General features: G+C 38.5%; 1 protein-coding gene across 2 annotated transcripts in view; it reads left to right on the forward strand.

Annotated features, from left to right (window-relative positions):
- The first annotated feature begins 4,202 nt into the window (after nt 1-4,202).
- The window catches only part of LOC146647597 (receptor-type tyrosine-protein phosphatase N2-like), a 231,715-nt gene continuing 213,442 nt past the window's right edge, over nt 4,203-22,475 (forward strand). For both annotated transcript variants that reach the window (XM_085390215.1, XM_085390216.1), the window contains exons 1-2: nt 4,203-4,462; nt 19,698-19,748. In XM_085390215.1, the coding sequence (XP_085246341.1) occupies nt 4,375-4,462; nt 19,698-19,748 (139 nt within the window). In that variant the 5' untranslated portion in view covers nt 4,203-4,374. The remainder of the gene's footprint in view (nt 4,463-19,697; nt 19,749-22,475) is intronic.

Here is a 22,475-nt window from a genome sequence, read left to right on the forward strand (position 1 = left end):
GACAACAGTTAAAATAATGGTGTATTTAGGAAATATAAAAGAAGGGTTAAAACAAAGGACACTTTTTATCATTATCCAGGGGTGAGGTCATTTGCTTGAATAGAGACCTTTGGCATAACTTAAACTTTCATTACCTGTAGGGATTCAATATGGGTAAAGATGAGGCCTTGTAAATAAACAAAATCTGGCTAGAAGAAATACAACATTAACCAACAGATCTACCTTTTTTAACATGAATAATCTTGAACTCTACATCAGGTACAAATGGTTTATTGCTCACCCATTTGCCTTGTGCTCACAGTACTGATGGGTCCTCTAGGTCAGGGATGTCAAACATGAGGCCCAGGGGCCAGAATTGACCCAGTAAATCTGGTATCGGGTTATTTTTAAAATCACAATTTCACAGCCCACAATTACAGAAGAATCTTCAGTGCCATCTTAAATGTGCCTGTGTAGTATTTGTCGACTTGCCAGTTCTGCACAGACCAATTGTTTGAATGTATAACTGTCTTAATACTGCAGCTCTTCTTGCCGTAGATACTTGTCTAACAGAAGTTAGCGCTGAGGTAAAGGGTTTTGCACTGTTACCTCACAGCAAGAAGGTCCTGAGTTCAATTCCACCATCAGCCCAGGGTCTTTAGTTTGCAAGTTCTTCCTGTGTTTGTGTTGGTTTTCTCCAGGTATTCTGGCTTCCTCCCACAGTCCAAAGACATGCAGTTAGTGAGAGTAGGTTAATTGGAAACACTAAATTGCCCATAGGTATGAATGGGAGAGTGAATTGTTGTCTGTGTCTATGTGTTAGCCTTGTGACCTGTCCAGGGTGTACCCTGCCTCTCACCCAAGACAGCTGGGATAGGCTCCAGCCCCCCATGACCCCAAAGCGGATGGATGGATATAGGTTTTGAGGTGAAGAGCATAGTTACAGTAGGGAGTAATTTAAAATGCTTTTGACCACAGAAGCCTGCTGTGTGTTTGATAACTGTTGTCATGTAACATTGAACTGTGTCATTACCAAGCTGTTACTGTGACACAAAAATGACAAAAGTTTGGTTCAGGTTTGACGTGTACTGTGGATTTTAGATCAACTGTCACCAATAGAGTAAATTCCTACAGTGTAATACAGGATAGTAAAGCTCACTTAGTAAAGTTTCACACACCCAACATAAAGTGCCAATCTCCTGCACTGCATTGCTCTCAGTAAACACTAGAGAATGCTGTTTTGCTTTATTTGTCTTGTAACTCATTTTACATTTTAAACAGGTTCTTGTGGTTTATTCTTAAATGTTTGTCAGAGGTCAGAAATAGATCTGTAGCCATGTTTTCCTTAAACATGTGCAAGATGTAAATAATAATCCACTACTTCGATATCTGTTCAGTGTAACTCAGAGTGTAAAAAGGCTGCTTTAGCTTACATTTGTTACTCTACATATGGCAGAAAAGAGTGAATTTCACCTTTAAAAAAATCCTTTTAATGGACAGAAAAATGTCATCCTGTTATTTTACAGGGAACAAACAGAAACGATAAAATTTGCTCTGTTTCATCTGTTTATAAAATGAATCATCCAAAGCTCTTAGATTTGCCGTGTAACCCACTGTGAAGTCATGGGGCCTGTGTCATAAAAACACCATACCCATCAGTGCTGCTTACGACATGGCATTTATCAGTGATAGTCTTTGTGTCCCATGAGGCTCTTGCAAGCGCATGGGCTGTGTTATGTTGTTTGTTTTCAGTAGGTCTTAATATGAAAATTACAGTGTGAGAGGAAATTATGTTTTAAGTGAAAGGTGCTCCAATTATCCATGTTAGCAACAAGCTGAAATAGGCATCTTCTCTGTGGTTTTCAGTTTTATAAGGTTTTCAGGTTCTGCAGAAGATTGTCTGAATTTGTTCTTTATAAGGAGAAAATAAAATTATGCAATATGTGTTCAGACTGTGTGAAAGTTTTTGCTGTCATTAAAATGAAAAATGAAGGGATTGCATGATTTGTTTGTTTAATCATCCAAAAATGGATTTAGGCTGGTAAGATATCACATTATTTACTTTCTGCTCAAAGATGCTGCACTTACAAGTGCTGCATTTTCCAGCCTTTCCAGCACTAACACAGCTATCCTGATTGTATACGTTTCTCTATGTGACCCTGAACACACCACAAAGTAGGAGGTCAAAGAGTTTGACAGAATCAGTCAGTGATTTGTGTGTGCTTGTGTCTCCATTTTGTTCCTGTCCTGAGTGTAAACGTCAGAGATGCTTCAGTATTTACCTACAGACTGATAAGGCCTCTGCAAGCACTGATTTGCTCTTCTAGATGGAAAAACTTGTGTGAATCGCACTCTGACCCACTTTGATTGCTCCTAGATATGCTGACACACACACACACACACACACAGTACAATTAATTTCATCAAGTTTGTCATAAATGACCTGAGCAGCAAGGTGGCAAAGGAGAAGCTTTTAATCTCTTCAGATAGTTCTGACTGGTTAAAACCAGTCACTCCAATCTTCCCATGGAGTGACATAAAACAGAAATGGTTGATGAAGATTCAATAGTTCTTTAAAAGAGATCTACCAGGATCATTTCTAGCCCATTTTATTTATTCCTGAGCCCTTGTAGAGTCGCTTTTTTCGCTGCTTAAAGTCCCTCATCCTCTTCATTGTCTGTCTGACGCAAGCTGTTTTAGCTCCTCTGCTTTTATGCCAACTTTCTTCAAACTGGCTGTTCCTGACAAACAGTAGGTTTGAACAATGAGTGATTGCTGGGGTTTTCTCTGTAGTAATGTAAGAGTATTTCCTTTGCAGTATAAAGCATCTTGAGGTGATTATTGTGTGGGTTGGCATTATGTGAATAAACTGCGTTGAACTAAGGTGCACTTCACTTCTCAAAACAATGTAGAAAAGTGTAGTTTAAAAGCAAATTAAACACTTTTGCAGTATTTTAATCATGTTCCCTTCACTTGGCAAATTCCTTTCACATCTGAAATGAAAATTATAGATTGAGATTGACTGAGGCTTGCTAATTCTTTTGGAAATTACTCCATGACCTAAATAGAATGTTAATTTATCAAGAGGAGTCATAGATGCTCATCCAAAATGTTTCTCTTGTGCACCCAACATCACACATTTCAGGTTCTTTGGCTCATTTCCCCCCCATGTCTATCCCCGGTTCTTCAAGTCTGACGTTTCTCGGTAGGTAGATATAAATAACGTCCCTTTTCCCATCTGCCTTCTACTCAAAAACGGGATTATCTCCGACAGCACCTGAAGGCAGCGGTAGTGCTGAATCAGAGTTCCTTGTTAAATCATCAAGTCAGAAAAAAACTGAATCTGGATATAGAGCGATGTAACCTTCAAAATAAAAGCTTTAAAGACGGTTGTGACGTAAAATTTGAACCTTGCAGTGACGGTTAAATACGTCTATGCGTATACATATAAAGCAAAATCATCAAAAAATATATATATAAAAAAGTATTTTGATCAATTTGATCAATTTAAATGTTTTTCCTAAATACTCCAGACAGTCTACTATGCCTCCACTAGGGTCGATGTGCATATAGACAGCTGTTAGAGTGTTTATGTTTGCATCTGCATTTGTATATAAGCAAAAGGTGAGATAAATGTGCGCGATGACCATCTATCTATCTCCATGTAGTTTGTGTGTGTGTGTGTGTGTGTGTGTGTGTGTGTGTGTGTGTGTGTGTGGGGGGGGGGGCATGTAAATCAGGCGGGGTGGCAAAATAAAAGGCACTTCTTTACACATATGCAGGTGTTACATTCTGTAATATAATCTATATATGGTTAAAATGCATCAAATGCAGTAAGTATACACGTTTCATGAAACATTGCCTGTAATTTTTATTGGCTTAAACCCTAGCATAATTAAACATTTCATTCACAAAAACATATGTGCAGTTTACTGACATTTTGTGTAACTTTAAGTATGTAACAATTTGATTACATACTTAAATTTACACAAAATGTCATTAAACTGCACTGTCGGTTCAGTCTTACTTTTAAAGTATTAATGAAAGCTTATTTTTTTAAAAAGAACACTATGCAAATTAAGGTGGCACCCCATGCCACCGCAGTAGATCCGCCCTGTGTATGTTTCTAAAGTTTTAATAATTATTATTTTAATTTGAGCTTTTATTTTGGAAAATGTCTATCGGAAGTACAGTGTGTGAGTGCTTGTGTTTTGATGCTGCGAGAGCTCGAGCCTCCAGCAGCAGAAACGCCCAGCATCCTCTCTCCTCTCCTCCAACATCCATCCACCGTCTCCTCCGCTCCTCCGGCTGCGAAGGGGCCGCTCTGACTGGGAAAGAAGAAGAACCAAACCAAAAATGTCCTTTTAACACTTGAGAGAATAACCCAGACGAGACATGGATCCTTTGCATTTCTCTTTCCTCCACCATCTCCTCCTCCTCGCCTCCCTGAGCTCCTTCCCCGCTTCTGCTGACAGGCGATTCGGTGAGTAAATTAACGGGTGATTATTTTCTCCGTGATGAACAGAGCGGAGCTCCGTCCGCGCCCTGTGGAGTTATCCTCAGAGCCATTTTGGAGAGAGACCTGGGGGGCAGACTGTTTCTGTTGTGGTCTGTGTAAATATTGTATCAGCGAACTGCCACGAACCGGCAGGCTGATTCACCGCAGCTTCACCTGAGCGCAGGAAAAACAAACACGGCGATCCTGCGATTCATTTCCAGCGCAATAATCCGCTGTCAGTGTGCCAGAGCTCCCAGGAACATCACAGGAAATCTGCTAGAGCAACACACCATGACACAGTGAAGCGTACACAGCTAAATGAGCTTTTTTACACTGTGAAAACAGGCCTAAATCTGCCAGTCCTGAAGTCTTTGTGACAGCAATGGAACTATTGAATAATCTGAAGAATGCACAAACCAGAAACTCCTGCAAAATATGCTAGTTAATCGTGGTTAGCACATATATTTACATTTTTAAAAAGGAAAGAAATGTAAAAAAAACCCAAAAAAGAACCTCAAATATTAAAAATTGGTCTCGGGCATCATACATAAAATACCTAAAATAAAAACTATAACAGCCACAAATTAAATATTTAAATTAATGTAGAGAAAATACCAGATCTTATTAAAATATTGTTTTAAGAATATATTTATTTTTAAAAAAGACTGAAGCTAATGATTCAACACTCAAAATGTAGAAATTAGAAAGAGGGATCGTACACACGGCCCTTCTGGGTTGTTTACACCCGCTTGTAAACAAAAGCAGCCATCAGTGATAACATCACTGCAAAGCAATGAAAAATGGGATCGTACATGCACTCTCAAATTTCCAGCTCTGCGCTCCTGACAGAGGCAGCTATTGATCGGAAATTTAAACATGTGCGTGTGTCTGGAGAAGAGTGCACGCACTCGCTTGCACTGTAGAGTCTATAAATAGAGTCAAATAGCTCATATTCCCCCAATGACTTGAGACCTGGAGCCTGCAAGCATGACTGATACAGAGATTTGCTGTATACGATGGTGAGTACGGGACGAACAGCAGGAAGAAGCTGGTGCTGAGAGGGAGGTGTGTGTATCTATGTATCCAAGACCCTCCTCCTCTTCCTCCTTCTCCTCTTTCCCTGTGATTACATAACCAGCATACAGAGAGTATGGCAACCACAGGACACGTGGAGCTGTGGAGACGAGCAGCAGAGACAAAGTCTCCATTTCAGCGTTCATGTTTTTGAAGGAGCAGGAATAAACAAATCTGAAATACATCAGACGAGAGGGTTTTACTCATATTAGCAGCACCTGTTATTACTGCTGTCACGTTTGTAGGGACCTGTGGTGCTGTTTTGACATTTCTTCCTTAAAATGCTGTACTGTACCTTTACATTATTTTGCTACTTGACAGGTCTCCAACTTAAAGGGACCATTTAGAGTCATTGAACACCAGCGGCACTGTGAAGCTGGATGCTGTTTTATTTGCATCACAAGAATGTAGGTGGCGTGATTTATGTCCTGCGTCTGGTTTTGCGCTATTTGACTGATCAGTGAGCAGTCGGTGGCATTAACAAGCCGACAGGTGTAGCAATGTTCCAAATGGGGCAAACAAGAAATAATCATCGCTTTGCGTCATCAGTGTCAGCTGGTGGTTCTTGCTAGTGGTCATAATTATCATCTGTAAATTAAGGTCCATCGCATTGTTAGTAGGAAGTTGGGTGCATGCTATGGGTCTCCCTTTGTTTCAGTCTTTTTCCGTCACTGTCTTGGAGAAATATGATTCCTGGGCTTGTTTGTGTAAAGTTGCAGTTGCCACACAGCGCAGAGCAATTTCCAGGAGCTGGAAGCAAATTAAACATGTAAGATTTCAACTTGCTGTTTGTTTTTTTCACGACTGGTTTTGATATTGGGAATATGCTCATAAACATGTACCTAGTTTGATATCCAGAGTTGTTGAGCTGCAATATTTTTCACTGGAGTTATGTTTTTTGCATCCCTGAGTGCTTTGCTCCCATTGGTCACTGTCTTATAGCTCTGGCTTTGGTCTCCACCATGTCCTCAGAGAAATGCCTGGAGTTTATGAATGCTCGGTTATGTTCACCGCACAGGCTTCTGTTTCTGTATGAGTTTTAGTACTCAATAAGTAGATCTACTCTTTTGTTTTGTTAATATTTTGCATCGAAATATCAAGTAAATCTAGTTTTCTGTATAATTTAATAAAAAAAAAGACATTTGTTACATGTATTAAACCTCAAGGGAGACAAAGTGAAAGTAAGTTTCTTTTTCTTTGCTTCTGGCACACTCTGGCAACAATAACCGTCTACTCTTAAACTGCTTCCATCGCAATACTGTTTAAGGGAAACTGAACATAATATTGTGTATCAGAATTGATTTATTTTTCCTTATGTACCTGGACAGTTATTGCACAACTGAATTTATCTTACTTAGGGCCTGGCCATCATACTACAAGGCAATTAAATATAAAAAAAAATGATCGTTTAGTTAATCATTTGTTTTACATTTTGTTTCCTTCAATTCAATTTTATTTATATAGCTCCAAATCACAACAACAGTCGCCTCAAAGTGCTTTATATTGTAAGGTAGACCCTATGATAATACATACAGAGAAAAAACCAAACAATCATATGATCCCCTATGAGCAAGCACTTTGGCAACAGTGGGAAGGAAAAACTCCCTTTAACAGGAAGAAATCTCCAGCAGAACCAGGCTCAGGGAGGGGCGGGGCCATCTGCCGCGACCTATTTCATTGGTTGCTTTCTCCTAAATTTATTGGGATATCTTAGATTCTGGGATCTCACTAATCAGACTCTACGTTTTAGCAAATATATTACATTCAAGAACATGTGTGTTTGTTAAGAATGACTTCTGAGTATACCGCTGCCATATGACAATTTAGGGTGTTACTTGAAAGCAGCATTAATTGAAGTGAAAAGTCCAAAAATGGAAGTATAGAAAGTGAGTCGCATCTATAAACAGAGACAGTGTTTCCTGGAGTTCAGTTAATAACGTTCTCTTTTTTTTTAACCCGCCTCATAAAAGAACTTGAAACTGTAAACATGGATTATATTACCCTGAAAGTGGAGTGGGTTTCATTATCCCTTATGGGACCTGTATATTTTAATTTCTAATCAAAAGTGACTTTACACTGACCTTGTGCACATAATATTCTTTGGATATTTAAAAAGTTTCTGTAATATGCCTTCAGGGACCGGTAGCACCAGGGTGCAGAGGGGATATCAAGACCCAATACTTTCCCGGTATCTCTCATCTCCGTGTTGCTGCATTACAGCTGTAATATTTCATGTAACATTTAAGGATTGATGGAGTAAATTCATGAGTAGTCAGCAATGACTTTACAATGATCTTGTTAAAAATTTGAAGGCAGTTTATCATGTTGTAATCTCTTTTGCTCAGAGGAAGATGATCAGTTTGTTTAAAGGCACGGGCAATCTCTCGCTTATTCTCACATGTGTGTGTGTTTTTTCTTTAATGTGTGTGTGTGTGTGTGTGTGTGTGTGTGTGTGTGTGTGTGTGTGTGTGTGTGTGTGTGTGTGTGTGTGTGTGTGTGAAGTCTTGAAATACACAGATAGCTTTTATAAAGACAGGTTTCCATGGTTGGAAAAGGTCAGACAAAGAGTAGATTAGGAAAGATTTTTGCCACTGAAGGAGTTCGATGGAAAAAAGTGTGGGTGGTGAGAAGCGTTTGCCTTGAAAATGAAGGTTTGGTTTCAGTTATTATTCTCTGAACTTTTGAACCAAAACCTCAACATAATGCCAACAAGCTGTTTAAGCATGATCTTTAGCAGACTCTTTCATGTGGCAAGCAATGAAAACTACAGTAATGTTCTTATTGCCCTTCATGTTATTCATTCATTTTGGGCAGTTTAGCTTGTAATCCTAAACCTGAGTAATATTTAGCTTGGCCTGAGAAAGGCAAAGCTAAACTCCTACAGTAAATATCAAATACTAAGCTGCATAGTTAATGTTTACACTAATTATTACCACCTTTACAGTGTGTAATGATGTAATGAAGCAGTTAGCTCATTCTGCCTTTTCCGATTGTGTTTTTAATGAATACAAGTGAGTCAAATGACATTTGTGCTTGTCTTCAAACACCTGGCTGGACATACTTGCTTATTATTTAAAGTATCAGATATTCAAAGACGATGCCTCATTTTCTTTCTCCATCAAAAATAACCCAAATCTTCACTTTCTTTGCATACACCTCGGTCTCACACACACTAGAAACTTAAAAAAATTTAAAGTTCAGAGACTGAATAACTTAAGTGAAATATTTTTGCCTTGCAGAGGCAGCAGCAAGATGCTACAATCCTACCACAGTATTCTACCAAACATCATCCATCACTGCTAATAGTTTCTCTTATGCCCCCTTAGCTGGAATCATCTGTGCTCAGTGATGAAGTGGAAGCTCTTGTGTGGGAACCGTGCCCAGACATACCGCTTGGATCGCCACTTTTTGGGTTTCACTTTTATCTATTTTGTGTTTTGGCTTTGAAGTAGAGATCGGTTGAACAAGATATAGAATGAGTCTTCGATTTCTTTTGATGGAATGGGACATCATCCTGTTAAAATATTGTATCATTTCTACTGGATATAAAATGTGGGCCATTTACTTCAATTTTGAACTTGTATCATAGATGAATGATCCCTGAGAAACTTGGTAATCAATAACACAAAACCAAATAAACAAAAACATTTTTTTTAAATCAGAAAAACTCAGGTATCCATTGTTCCTATTTTGTCCGATCAAAGGCCCAAGCCAAAAATAATGCAGCTGCTTTTTAGGTAATTAAACAGTTCAAATAATTACTATGTTGTCATAAATGTTATTGGTAGACCAATCAGCTTCTATCATCTTATTAATCTATCATTTATGTTCATGCATCTTGTGCTGGTCACAGTGAGTTTTTGTTGTAAAGGCTCTTTGTGAGTCAGATTTTCCCTCCTGGGATTCCAACTAGTGACTATGCTGAGATGTCATTCTTCTTAATCATTAACCTGGATGTGGAGAAGGTCATCGCTTGTTCACCTGGTGTGACTGTCACCATGGCAACGCTCATTAACTTTTCATTTGTGCTGATAGGTTGGTTGGGTCGGGCCAGGCCTGCAGAGCTACTGAGGTGGTTTACTTTAACTATGTTGTAAAACATGAGGAAATGGACAGAGCCAGGTGTATGGGAGCTTTTATGTTGCAGAAGTGGAACAGTGTGATTGGTCAGAAGTACGCTCCAGCTATGGTGACAAATCTGTTAAGATTTCCCCTGGATTTCTGGGTGTTCTTGCATTATTTGTTCTAAATACAGGTGTTAGTAGTTTGGAGTCCTTTTTATGAAACTTTCACTGAGCATAGCAAAAAACATACTAAAAAGTTCACATCAGCATCTTTTTAGTTGTTTTATAGTATGAAGTAGGCAATAAGTTTAATAAAAATGTTGCAGATTTAATGCCATTTAAAGAGGTTGGAGAGGAGATTTCTGTCATTTTCCTTTTGTATTGATCTCTAACTATTGAGTGTATAGAAAAGATGTACCCAGCATAAAGTAACTATATTTGGACCAGTGCTTGGAGTACTAAGTTATCAGCTAATGCTAGCAAGCTTGGTTATGAAGCAATATATATAAACTATATGTGTCCAATGGAAAGAAACATATGTGTGCTAATAAGTAACCAACTAAAAATACACTGGATGGACTATAATACACAGAACATCATATTATTTTTCAGATTTGAATAAAATGCTCCAGGTGACACTGCTGCACTAACAGCCCAAACAGGGTTTAAAGGTTTAATTCAGAGACTGGCAGAGATAAGTCGTAGGAGACGGCTATTAGCTGCCATCAAAGTAACCACGTTACTAACTATAAGTCTGGCCAGTATAACTATCCATAGAGATCCAAAGCTTTTTTTCTGTACTAGATTGTAAACATTTATTTCTTCTGTGAAGGTGGGTATTTGAACACACGTGTCTCTTGGATTGGACGCACTTTGGGAGCTGTCCTCAAATGGCTGTTTGAGGAACTTACCATGTATGTTGGCTCGAAGTTTGCAGCTTGGATTGCACCTGGTAGTACACTATATACTAATACTAACACTTCAGTTGTAATAAACTATAATTAACCTTCAGTCAGAATTTTTAGTTTTTGAGTTTTCTCAAAGTACAGCATGTTTAGCAGTTGATATGTGAGTTGACTCAGCTTTCTGTGGACTTGCGGTATTTGGCAGATCCATACTGGCTTTATAATAAAGTCCTACTTTTTTTATTTCACTGTCCTTCTTTCATTATTAAATCTGCTAATGTTGTTTTTTGGATGATGTTTGGGAAGAATCTCTTCTTTCATCTGCAAAGTTGACAGACTTGATTCAGAAAAAAATGAGTGATTATAAATCTGACATCATCATGTGGTGAAGTCTGGCTGGTGTTTCATTTGCTTCAAGGATTTGCCAGAATGACTTGCCATTAATCAATATATCAAGTAATCTGGAGTCTTCTGGAGTCAGTGCAGAAACTGAAGGTGTGATGAAGAGCCTGCCACACTCACTGCTGCCCTGCTTCTTCTTAATCCCTGCCTGCTACAGATTGCTGTTTCTGGCTGTGTTGACTAATATCTCCCCGTTTTGCTTTTTTGTCACAGTGCAGGTGAAACTGAATCTATTCTCAGTGTTATCTCAGTGAATTGTGTCTGCTTGGCCCTGCAGGGTTTGTTGTTCTTCCTGCGTGCAATGATGCTTGGATTCACCAGAGTGCACCCAGTCAGTTCCTGGATATTTATGTCTTCCAACAGTTTCCACACTGAGTAAATGTGTCGTTTTTTTCCATCACTGATGTACATGCTAAACACAATAGAGAGGAGGGAGTCATCAGTTACATGTATGTTTGCTTAGTGTATAGCAGTGATTAGAGGTTACATGTACCTTCAATATCACACCGCTTACATGTGTAATCATATTTATACAAATCGCAGTACAGCTTTTGGCAACTGCTAAATGTAATTTATGTTGTTGAATTTGAAAGTTGTCGCCTGAACATTTGATTGATAGTTCTGGTTTACTACACTTTAAATCTTAAGGAATTTGTACTTACCAGAAAGAATATCAGCAAGTGCTACAAAACAAGAGGTTGAAGAGGAGTATTCATGAACATATTCTTTGCTTATCTCTCAATGATTATTGCTTTTTATGCTAGCTAGCCATATGATTTTTTAAAAACTTTTCCAGGAACATAGCTTGAAGTAGCTACCAGTGGTTAGCAACATGGCTAATGCTAATAGCAGTGCTACTGTACAAAGCAATACAAAATCCTGTAAATGCCCTTTTTAAACTCCAATAACACATTTTTGCAGTGTGCTACAGTCATATGAAAATGCTATGTTGGAAAGTTGGCAGGCAAGTTTTCTTTTAAGGTAGAGATCAAGTAGAGATAATGAAGCGCTAACGCTAGGCTACGATAGTGCTATATGGTATCATGATTCATCGGGACCATTTAAACTGCAGTTTAAATGGTCTTTAAGCCTTAATTCATGAATTAAGGCTTAAAGCCGTGCATCATTAGAACTGAGGATACTTTGACTTACTGTATAATGCAGATGGTACCTGTCTGTGTTTTACATATACAGTCTCTGCTGCAATTTAGCTGAATATGAAAAGAAGTTCTAGCAGATAAAGTTTAACAAGTAAAACTTTGTTCAGTGTTCCCTGAAATATTTATTTATACCATCCAACAATTTGCCCTGAGCTTTCCTGTGCATTAAAGTTTTAGATCCAACATTTCAGGTGTTTCTATGTTCTGTTTTACCTCTAAGTAAAGTCTTTTTGAATGCCATTCAAGCTTAACCAAAATAACAATAGAAGGCAAGGCAAGGCAAGGCAAGGCAAGTTTATTTGTATAGCACAATTCAACAACAAGGTGATTCAAAGTGCTTTACAGAGACATTAGAAACAAGAACAAATAAAAAGCATGATTTAAAATTGAATAAAACAAGCAAATAAACTAACTAACTAATTAACAAACAAACAAACAAACAAACAAACAAACAACAGTATATAAAATCAAAACAGATAAAATCAGAACAGTAGATAAAATCAGTAGTTAAATGTAAGTTTTGAAATTTAAGCTTAAAGTGTGGATTTGGTGCTTTATTCAAATGCAGCTGAGAACAGGTGAGTCTTCAACCTGGATTTAAATAAACTGAGTGTTTCAGCTGATCTGAGGCTTTCTGGGAGTTTGTTCCAGATATAAGGAGCATAAAAGCTGAATGCAGCTTCTCCGTGTCTGGTTCTGACTCTGGGAACTGATAAAAGACCGGATCCAGATGACCTGAGGGATCTGGATGGTTCATACTGGGTCAGGAGGTCATTGATGTATTTTGGTCCTAAACCATTCAGAGCTTTATAGGCCAGCATCAGAACTTTAAAGTCTATCCTCTGACGGACAGGCAGGTGTGTAAGGACCTCAGAGCTGGACTGATGTGGTCCACTTTTTTGGTCTTAGTGAGGACTCGAGCAGCAGAGTTCTGAATGAGCTGTAGTTGTCTGACTGATTTTTTAGGTAGACCTGTAAAGATGCTGTTACAGTAATCAAGCCTACTAAAGATGAATGCATCGACTAGTTTTTCCAGGTCCTGTTGAGACATCAGATCTTTTATCCTTGATATATTCTTGAGGTGATAGTAAGCTGACTTTGTTATTGTCTTAATGTGTTTTTCTAAGTTTAGGTCTGCATCCATCACTACACCCAAATTTCTCGCCTGGTTTGTGGTTTTTAGATGTATAGATTGAAGTTCTCTGGTGACCTGTAATCGTTTTTCTTTGGCGCCAAAGACTATTACCTCAGTTTTGTTTTTGTTTAGCTGGAGAAAATTGTGGCACAACCAGTCATTGATTTCCTCAATGCATTTACCAAGAGCCTGTACAGGGCCTCGGTCTCCTGGTGACATTGTGATATATATTTGTGTGTCATCTGCATAGCTGTGATAGTTTATTTTGTTGTTGTTTATAATCTGTGCCAGTGGGAGCATGTAGATGTTAAACAGAAGGGGTCCCAAGATGGAACCTTGGGGAACTCCACATGTGATACTTGTCTGCTCAGATGTGAAGTTACCTATTGATACAAAGTATTTCCTGTTTTCTACGTATGTTTTGAACCAGTTTAGTACAGTTCCTGAAAGACCTGTCCAGTTCTCCAGTCGTTTGAGTAATATGTTGTGGTCAACTGTATCAAATGCTGCACTGAGATCCAGTAAAACTAGGACTGACATTTTTCCACTGTCTGTATTCAGACATATGTCATTAAACACTTTGGTCAGAGCGGTTTCAGTGCTGTGGTTCTGTCTAAAACCTGACTGGAAGGCATCGTAGCAATTATTCTGTTTTAAGAAGTAACTGAGCTGTTGAGAAACTGCTTTTTCAATGATCTTACTTAAAAACGGGAGATTTGAGATCGGCCTGTAGTTGTTCATTTGTGTCTTGTCAAGATTGTCCTTTTTCAGTATAGGTTTGATTACAGCAGTTTTTAGTGATTCTGGAAACACACCTGATAATAAAGAAAAGTTGACGATCTGTAACAGGTCTGACTCTAAAGTCTTTGAGACCTTTTTGAAAAAACTTGTTGGCAGGACATCTAAACAGCAGGAGGAGGAGTTCAGTTGACCTAAGATGTCCTCCAGGTCTTTGCTGTTAATAGGTTGAAACTGTTTCATGGTGTTTAAACAGTTTTTTGGTGGACACAGTACATATCCTGGATCTGCTGTTGATGTACCAATTGCTTGTCTAATTTTTTGGATTTTTTCAGTGAAGAATTTGGCAAAGTCATTGCAGGCCATGGTCAAATGAAGTTCAGCTGCCACTGACACAGGAGGGTTTGTTAGCCTGTCAACTGTAGAAAATAAGACCCGAGCATTATGGCTGTTTTTAGTGATGATGTCAGAGAAGTAGGACCTCCTTGCATTCCTCAGTTGTAAATTATAATTGTGAAGTTTCTCTTTATAAATGTCATAATGAACCTCTCCTGCTCGCCCTGACCTCACTGATAAAACTGTAGTTAGGAAGACTAAATGATTCAATGTGCCTGCACAAAAAATGCACATTTGGTTCTTGGAAAAATTAAAACTCCACATTCTGCACGGTGCACTCCAGATGTAATGAAGAGCGACAGTAAAGCAGTGCTTTGCTGCTTCATTCAACTATGGATCAATGCTGTGGCTTTGAAAAGTCTGTGGAAGAGATGGATAGAGGTGGATGTGGATGAAAAGGATAATAGGAGGAGAGGGAAGGGGACGGAGGGAGTTGTTTTGTGACTGTAGGAGACCGAGGCGGGGATGATGAAGAGAGATTACTTCCAATTTAAGAAGGGGTGTTTGTGCACACCTCCAAATTGGGAAATGGATTTCCCTGCTTTGCTGCAACAAAATAATAATGATTACAAAAAAAATCCAATACTGTCTTTCCTTCCAAAACCTTCTTTTTGTGTCTGTCTAAATTGTTAGAAGTCATGTCGGGCATGTTGTGATTGATCTTTTCTCTCAGAGCTGAAGCCCAGACAAAATGGGCTGAAAAAACAAAGAGAGAAAAGGAAGCCATAGTACACTACAGGATGCATGTGCCACTTACACATATATACAGTGTAGGTAGACAACACACAGGCTGCCACGAAGGAAGCCCCTTTTTTATCAGCTATGGGAAAAACCTAAAAGTGAGTCAGCCTTTAGACAGACTAAAAATAACAGTACTAAGGCGGGGAAAGCTTTTAAAAGGCTGAGTCTTGCAGCCTCCACTTTTATCTGCTGTCCGGAGATGTAAACACTGCTGCACAGATAACATTGTGTGGTGGAAAACAGAACATTAAAGGAGAAGGTTGAAGGAAATGCTGCGAGTTGTCTGCTGTTAAAGAGACAGAGGGCAATAATTGCACATAGTCAATTCGGGAGTTTGAAAAGAACACGCCTCGCTCCAATGCATAAAGTTTAGCTGCTAGTAAAGTGTATTTAAAGGTTTTATGGGTGCATCTGCTTTGAATATATATAGAAAAAATACCATCCATCCATCTGCCAATGCAACGCTTTATCCAAGTATCTTTCTAATGAATGCGCTGAGTTAACTCTCTGGCCCCAGCCCCTTTCCCTCAAGATCAACAAGTCTCTTATACAAACAGACATATGGCATTGTAGGACATGTAGTTTTTTTTTCTTCTTCTTTTTTTAAAATGGCCCTGTCAGGAGGCATTAAAGGCCACAGCCTGGACACTGGTCTTTGCTCACAGGGTGAAGCTGATTGAAATTCTGTTCCTCCCGTGTGGCCGCCTTGGCTTCGGTCCACAGCGCGATGCTGCAACCTATTTCACACTCGGCTGCTAAAGAGGGAGGAAACCAGAGAGAAGAAACTTGGGGTGGCAGCAAAAGTCCAAAAGGAGCATGCAGAGTCATCTTCTTTATCATCACCCTCCGACTGACTGGAGAAGCCTTTTACTTGGGAGTGAAATGGGAAAAATGTTTATATTTCCTTACTTTTGATTTTATTTGTTTTATCTTAGTGTCTTCTTTTGGAAGCACAATGAAGTTTATTGTGGACATTTACATTGACTCTGTCATATTTAAAATGTATAGTTTAGACATTAATGAATTAGCAATAATTATCAAAAGAATCATCATCATAGTGTTTGTATCCTGTTTGACAATACTTAAGTACTATCTTTTAAACATACATAAACGAACTCCAGCTTGTAAAGGAGGTTTTTGTAGAACAGTGAAGTTTGGATCAAAGAAAAGGACAAATGACTTTTTGTGCATTTCTGTTTATGTGTGCTTTTACTGCATTGGCAGTGTTTGCAAACATTGTTAGTTCAAACCATGACACAGCCTCCACTGTGCTTTACAGACAGCTGTAGACACTCACCTCTCTCTCCAGCCTCTGTACATTAAGAACAATTTGACCCAAAAATCTTATATTTGAGTTCATTACTCCTTCACGACCCGTTGCCACTGATTTTAAGGCCAGTTCATGTGCAGTTTGGCATACCTCAGCCTTTTCTCCTTAGTTCCCTTCCTTAACAACATCTTTTTGAGAGCTAATATTGCATTGAGACCATTTCGGATGAGATTAGCTGAAGCGAGAATGCGCTTCTCAGGTCCTGTTGTAGGTCTTTGCTAATTTTTTCTTAAGGACATTTCTTTTAGATAATGTTAATTGGCTGTAGACAGTTAGACAGTTTAGGCCTGGAACTTTTGTCCTATACTTTCCCCAGAAATGTAAGGACACAGTGCACATAATACAGTGTAAAAAGTGTGAAAGTAGCCAATGTCCAAAGAAAGAGACCCTGGAGAAAGTGTGAACCAAAGTATAAAGAATTTAGAGGTTTGGTGCGTTCACATAGTTTTAAACATGTGAGATCTACTCTGACACCCCCCCCCCCCCCCCCCCCCTACGCACACACAAAAAAAACAGTGACACAAAAATCAACCAAAAACCCAGAAAAAGCTAATCTGTACAGCGTTTGGTTTTCCAACATTGTAATTCCCTGCTATTTGTTAGCATCTTTGTATCCATTTACTTGCTTGCATATTTTTTTGTTCTTTTTATGCTTTTTATGCAGAAAGTGGTCCAAATGCTGCACGAACGCCTCAAAGCTGCCGTAATGAAACTCGGGCTCTTTGTAAACAGCATTTCTTTCTTACGTGTCTTGGCTTTTAACAAGGTTTCCTCTGCTGGAAACTGCTGTGATTTATTCATCTTTTTTTCCGCAGAGATGTAAACAAATACAGCTGTGGGCGATTCTCCTTTTAATTACAAAAAAACAGAAACATAAAAAATATCCGGAAAACAAGACTCAAGCTTATGGCAAATGGCTTTGCTCTGTTATGTCTCCATCAGACACAAACTGCATCATGGGTAAAAAGAAGTGAGCTGGAACTCCGAAAGGGTCCTTGATTTATTTTCACTTCAAAACAGCAAATAAGTTGTTGTGCATTTCTTCTCTAAGTAAACTTTTCGCATGTAAACAGATTTTTGTTAACAAAAGTTATATCTCAGACATTTACAGTCTTGTTATGACGCAGCATTTGGCACAGAAAAATTAGGCTTCTGGTATTTATGCTGCTTTTAGATGTTCCCCACACATTTATGCAGCACATTGCAGTGATACATGCCATTTTCCACTTGACAGATACAGTACAGTAATACAGTAAGTTTAGCGTCCCACGTCGTGCAAGTTCATGTAATATTTTAGAAGTTTGCTTCTGTTTGAAAATGAGTCAACTGGAAATAATAAAAGTCAACACGAGGGGATTTTTGAACCTTTGTTTTTCTGGTTTGACCTACTGAAATGTGTTATGTAGTGTGTTTATAGCACTTAATATCATGTTAGCTTAATTATGAGCTAGCTAGTTTAGAGAACATTTGTCAGTAGAAAAATCTCTATAGATTTTATCTCATAAATATGCTTGACAAATTTAAGGTTTTTTAGACTGATGTTGATATTTGGTGATTTAGAAATCAGATTCACAAAGCATATATTATATGCAGTTATTTATTAGTTTTTAATAAGATGATATGACAGGTCTGTTTAAGAACAATCTTGTTATAATGGTATAATAAGTGGTGGATTACTGGTTTGTGCTCTACTTGACTCTGCTCACATCAGCTGCTTGTTTGTAAAATTTGAAACACGTCTTGCCAACAGGGAGATTGCACAGCGCCCTCCGGTGGACAAATTGTGCAACATCTACACTAACTTTTCAAGGGTGTTTTCCTTTTGTAATGTTCCTTTATAATGTATAATGTTCATTTTGGATAAAAAGTTATTACTTTTTATAGCAAAACTGAGTTGTAAATGAACACAGATATACAGTCACACACTTCTTGTCAAATCTGTAATTACGTTTTTTAGGCTATTCTTAATATAAAATGAACGCTTCTTGTATATGCATTGGGAATAATTTGGGGAATTGTGGTTTGTTGAACCATAATCGTGAAAAGGTGACCAAATGTCCCGCGATCTGTGTGTGACACTGTGGATGGAGCAAAGCTGCACCTGCAAAAAAATAGAGCAACATTGCAGGTGCAAGTTTAAAACCAAAAGTCATCATCTGGAGAAACGTGGGCAGTACAGTCTATAGTCTAACTTCTGATTTCTGAGCTGCGGTTTTGTGCAGTGCTATGTAGTAGGAGTAGTGCTAATATTTATTATAGCTGTGGGGGGTAGAGGATAGTGGTAGATTTACAGTTACAGTGTGGTTAACCTCGCTGACTTTTGTTGTTTGCAACAATCAGACACTCTCAGGTTTTCTCGGTAGAAGGCTTTTATTGTCAAGCCGTTTCAGGAAGCAGACTTAATGCACATGGCTTACACCTGCTTCTACTAAACAGATCCACTCAATCCTCTGCAGCACTTTGTTTTTCCTCTGTGATGCTTTAGGTTAAGGTTTCTTTTAACAACATACACACAGATAGTTTTCATATTTTTATCACCAGAATCTGAGTCAGATGTTTGCAGACAGAGAAGACTGATTAAAAACCTTAAAGCAATATCTCGCTCCATTCTTATTGAGCTCCGTGGAGAGCACCGAGCCAACTGCTGCCCAACTAATCAACACTGCTAATGTATAATACTGTAAATCCTGTTTGTGTTTGCAGAACATTATGTTACACAGCTATTTCAAGATTGCAGGACAGAGACGGGCAGGCACAGAGACATCAAGTGTAACAGTATCCTGTATGCTGCCAGATCTCCTGCAAGTGGATAGAATAAAATATAGCTGCCTCTTCTCCTCTCCCAGCGGAGCAGTGAAGGAGCTGGTTCGATGCATCATCCTGTTCCCCCCTCGCCCCGGAGTTAACTCTTGATAACTGCAGGCTTTTGCTGCCCACGGCTGACAAATGTAGCAATATATAAAACTCCCCAAGGGATGACGTCTTAATAAGTCACTTATTCTCACTTTGCGGTCTTAAAATAGAACAGTAATTGAGAGGTGCACATATCTCAGTTACTCCAGTAAAGCCAGAATTAAAGAGCTGTTTCAAACAGATGTTGTCTTTTGGAATTTGCATGCAAGTAGATTTGCATGAAAAGTTTCGAGAAAGAAATTTGTGTAAAAATAGTATTCGACTGAGAATACCCAAAAGAGGTAATATTGCAAACATCTGTGTAAACTGGTTCCATGTGAACCTGCTAAGTAGTTGTTGTTTGTATCTTTCTCTGTTAACAGGTTGCCTTTTCGAGAACGAGCTGTGTTCACCGTATGAGATCTGCGTCAACGGTAAGCAAGCTTTATCTAAGTACAACTAAACACATATCGATTGCAGTATACATGAAAAGGCACTACAGATGGTTTCTGATGCTTGGGAGGAGAGAAAATATGTCCAGAGGTTTCATCTTATCCAGCTAACTTCAGGGTTAAGCCTGGATTTTCAGTTCTACAAAAGTGGTGGAGATCGCCTTGGTAACTTATGCTGCGAACCAGAGTGATTTTTCATATCTCCAGATTAGAAATCAGCAGATAAGAAATCCTTGGTTACTGACAAATCAATATTCTGTTAAATGTCTGTGTCAAATCTAATGTCTTTGTTTTTCCTGTTGAACATCAGTATTGAATATAGATTTTTAAATGCAACTTTGTTCCATGATTGTTTGTAATAATAACAATACAATTAAGTAATACTTAATTAATATACAGTTTAATAGTACAGCTTCATCTTCCTTTGAAAAATCAGCCACTCTGTTGCCACTGTACATATCAAGACTTGTGATTGGTCAGATGCTGCCAACACTACTCTTTTCATGCGAACGTAGAGGAGAAACCTTGAGTTAGCTGAGTTAGCTTAGCAAGATAGTAATCAGCATCATGTAAAGCTTGGCCTTACAGCCAGTGTTAGGGTAAGTAAATCTAGATAACAGAGAGATGCCCTGGGTATACTGAACTTGTTAAACACCAAAATTTTTAAAAATTAGTATTTCTGATGCATCTTTTATGATCACTACTCAGAGCTCTATGGCAAATTTTGCTATTCCTATCAACTAAATTACACCTATATTCTTTGAATGGCATTTTTTAAATTGGTGAGTGATTATGAAAAAACCCATTGTGTTTTTGATGTCTTTTTGTTCTGCAAAATGCTCTGAAACATTTGAACTTTCAACCCTTGAAAATTTATTAGCCTTTAGCTAGCTGGTTAGAAATGTTGATCTGTGAGTCACCGTGATATTAAATGAGATTTAAGCTGGTGAAAAACAAAATATCAGATTAATATGAGAGAAATGAGAACAAGTGTTCTGTTGCACCACTTATCACTCAATTATGCGTTATGATTTTAGATATAAAGTATGTCTGATATTACATGATTGAGTTAGATACATATTCAACTCCCTGGGAGGGAATTAGCAATAGACACCAAGCAATTTTCTTTATTCCAGGTGATAAACATGTTTATTTCTGCTTTGAAGTTGTGTATTTTAAGATGAGTACTTGTGACGATTAACTCACTTCTGGGGTCAGCATCAAGAGGCCGTTGATGGAAATGCAGTTTTCTGTATTTACGTGTGTAATTTATCTTTTTAAACCTGGAGTTTGTGCTCAGATTAAGAAAACACCTGGACTTTGTAGTAGTCAGAAGGCCCCTGAACAACACTGTTGTCCATAACAACTTTTCAAATGTTGGCTTACTATTCACATTATGCAAACACGGTGTCAATGTGTGCATTATTAGAAAATTCATGCTGCCCTCTTTAGAATCAAGTGTTGTGTTTTATAATTACACACAGTCACAGCTGCCGTACTCTTTCCCTTGCTGCCTCTCTGGCTACGAGAGGAAAGACACCCCTGCTGAGAATCAACCTAGAATTTAAAAAAAGAAGCCCAAAACCTGAAAGCCGGTCACAGAAAATGTCTTTTTGAATCCTGGAAACGTTTTTATCTCATACTTAACTGGGTCTGGTGGGAAGATAACCACGTTACCCTGCAGAGTTCATTCTAGATCTCTATGGCCAGCCTTTTGTTTTCTGTAACCAGCGATCATCAGGATGCATCGGTTTACTGGGAAGCTATCAGCTGTGCAGAACAGGCTTCCCTTATCAACAGCTCTGCAGGATTTAAGGCACAGACAGAGCCAGCAGAGATAACAGAATGGAATAATATATGTTATGATGTCATTAAGCATGTGAATGGTCTGTTAGGAGGTACAGGTGCGTGCCCAGCTGACCGGCAGGGTGTGTGTGTGTGTGAGATTTATTCGCTTGGTCATTTCCTGTCCTTTTAAAAATGCGCTCCGTAATCTTATTCTGACAAAACAGGAGGGAGTGAAAGACAAAGCGTGTGTCTCCTGTGGTGAGAAAATCATTATGTCCACGGTGGATTTTATATTTAGCTGAGCTCAGGCGGGCTCTCCGTCTGTGTTGTTGTGACTGCCTCCAGTAACATCCGTCATGTGTCATCTGCAACATGTAAATTGGGTCTCAAAGAAGTGATGGAGGGAAATGGCAGCTTTACAAGTAAAAACATGTTGATGGCTGTATACAATAAATAAACTGCATCATGTTTCTTTTTCTATTTTAAGGTTAATTCAATCTAAAGCAGGAAACCTTGTTTTTTTTGACCCGATGACTTGCTTTGTCAAAATGATGTAACGTTGGTGGCTTATGTGCCCAATTTGTTTTTGCCTTTTTATTAGATAAATATGTATGTTTTCATGCCTGATAAGGAGATATTGGCTGGAGCCTGTGCCAGCTAAAACAGATGAACGCACATCAGAACAGGCTTGCAGCTAAATCCTCAATCGCCACTCTTGTAGTTTTCAGTCCTTGGTAGGCAACTTTCTCTGACTCAGACAAAGAAATGTCCTTTTTTTGGTTACGTGGCAAAATTACGATACTAACAGCTAATTTACTATTGTACTGAAAGACGTTTGTGTCCTCAATTGTAGAATATAAAGTACAAATTTTGCCTTTATTTTGAGCTTAGCTTTACATTTGTTTTACTTCATGAGTGGGT

Source organism: Rhamphochromis longiceps, linkage group LG18 (assembly GCF_057381845.1).
Source record: "Rhamphochromis longiceps isolate RC_006_pf linkage group LG18, R_longiceps_female_GT1.1, whole genome shotgun sequence".
In the NCBI taxonomy this organism is placed as follows: Eukaryota; Metazoa; Chordata; class Actinopteri; order Cichliformes; family Cichlidae; genus Rhamphochromis; species Rhamphochromis longiceps.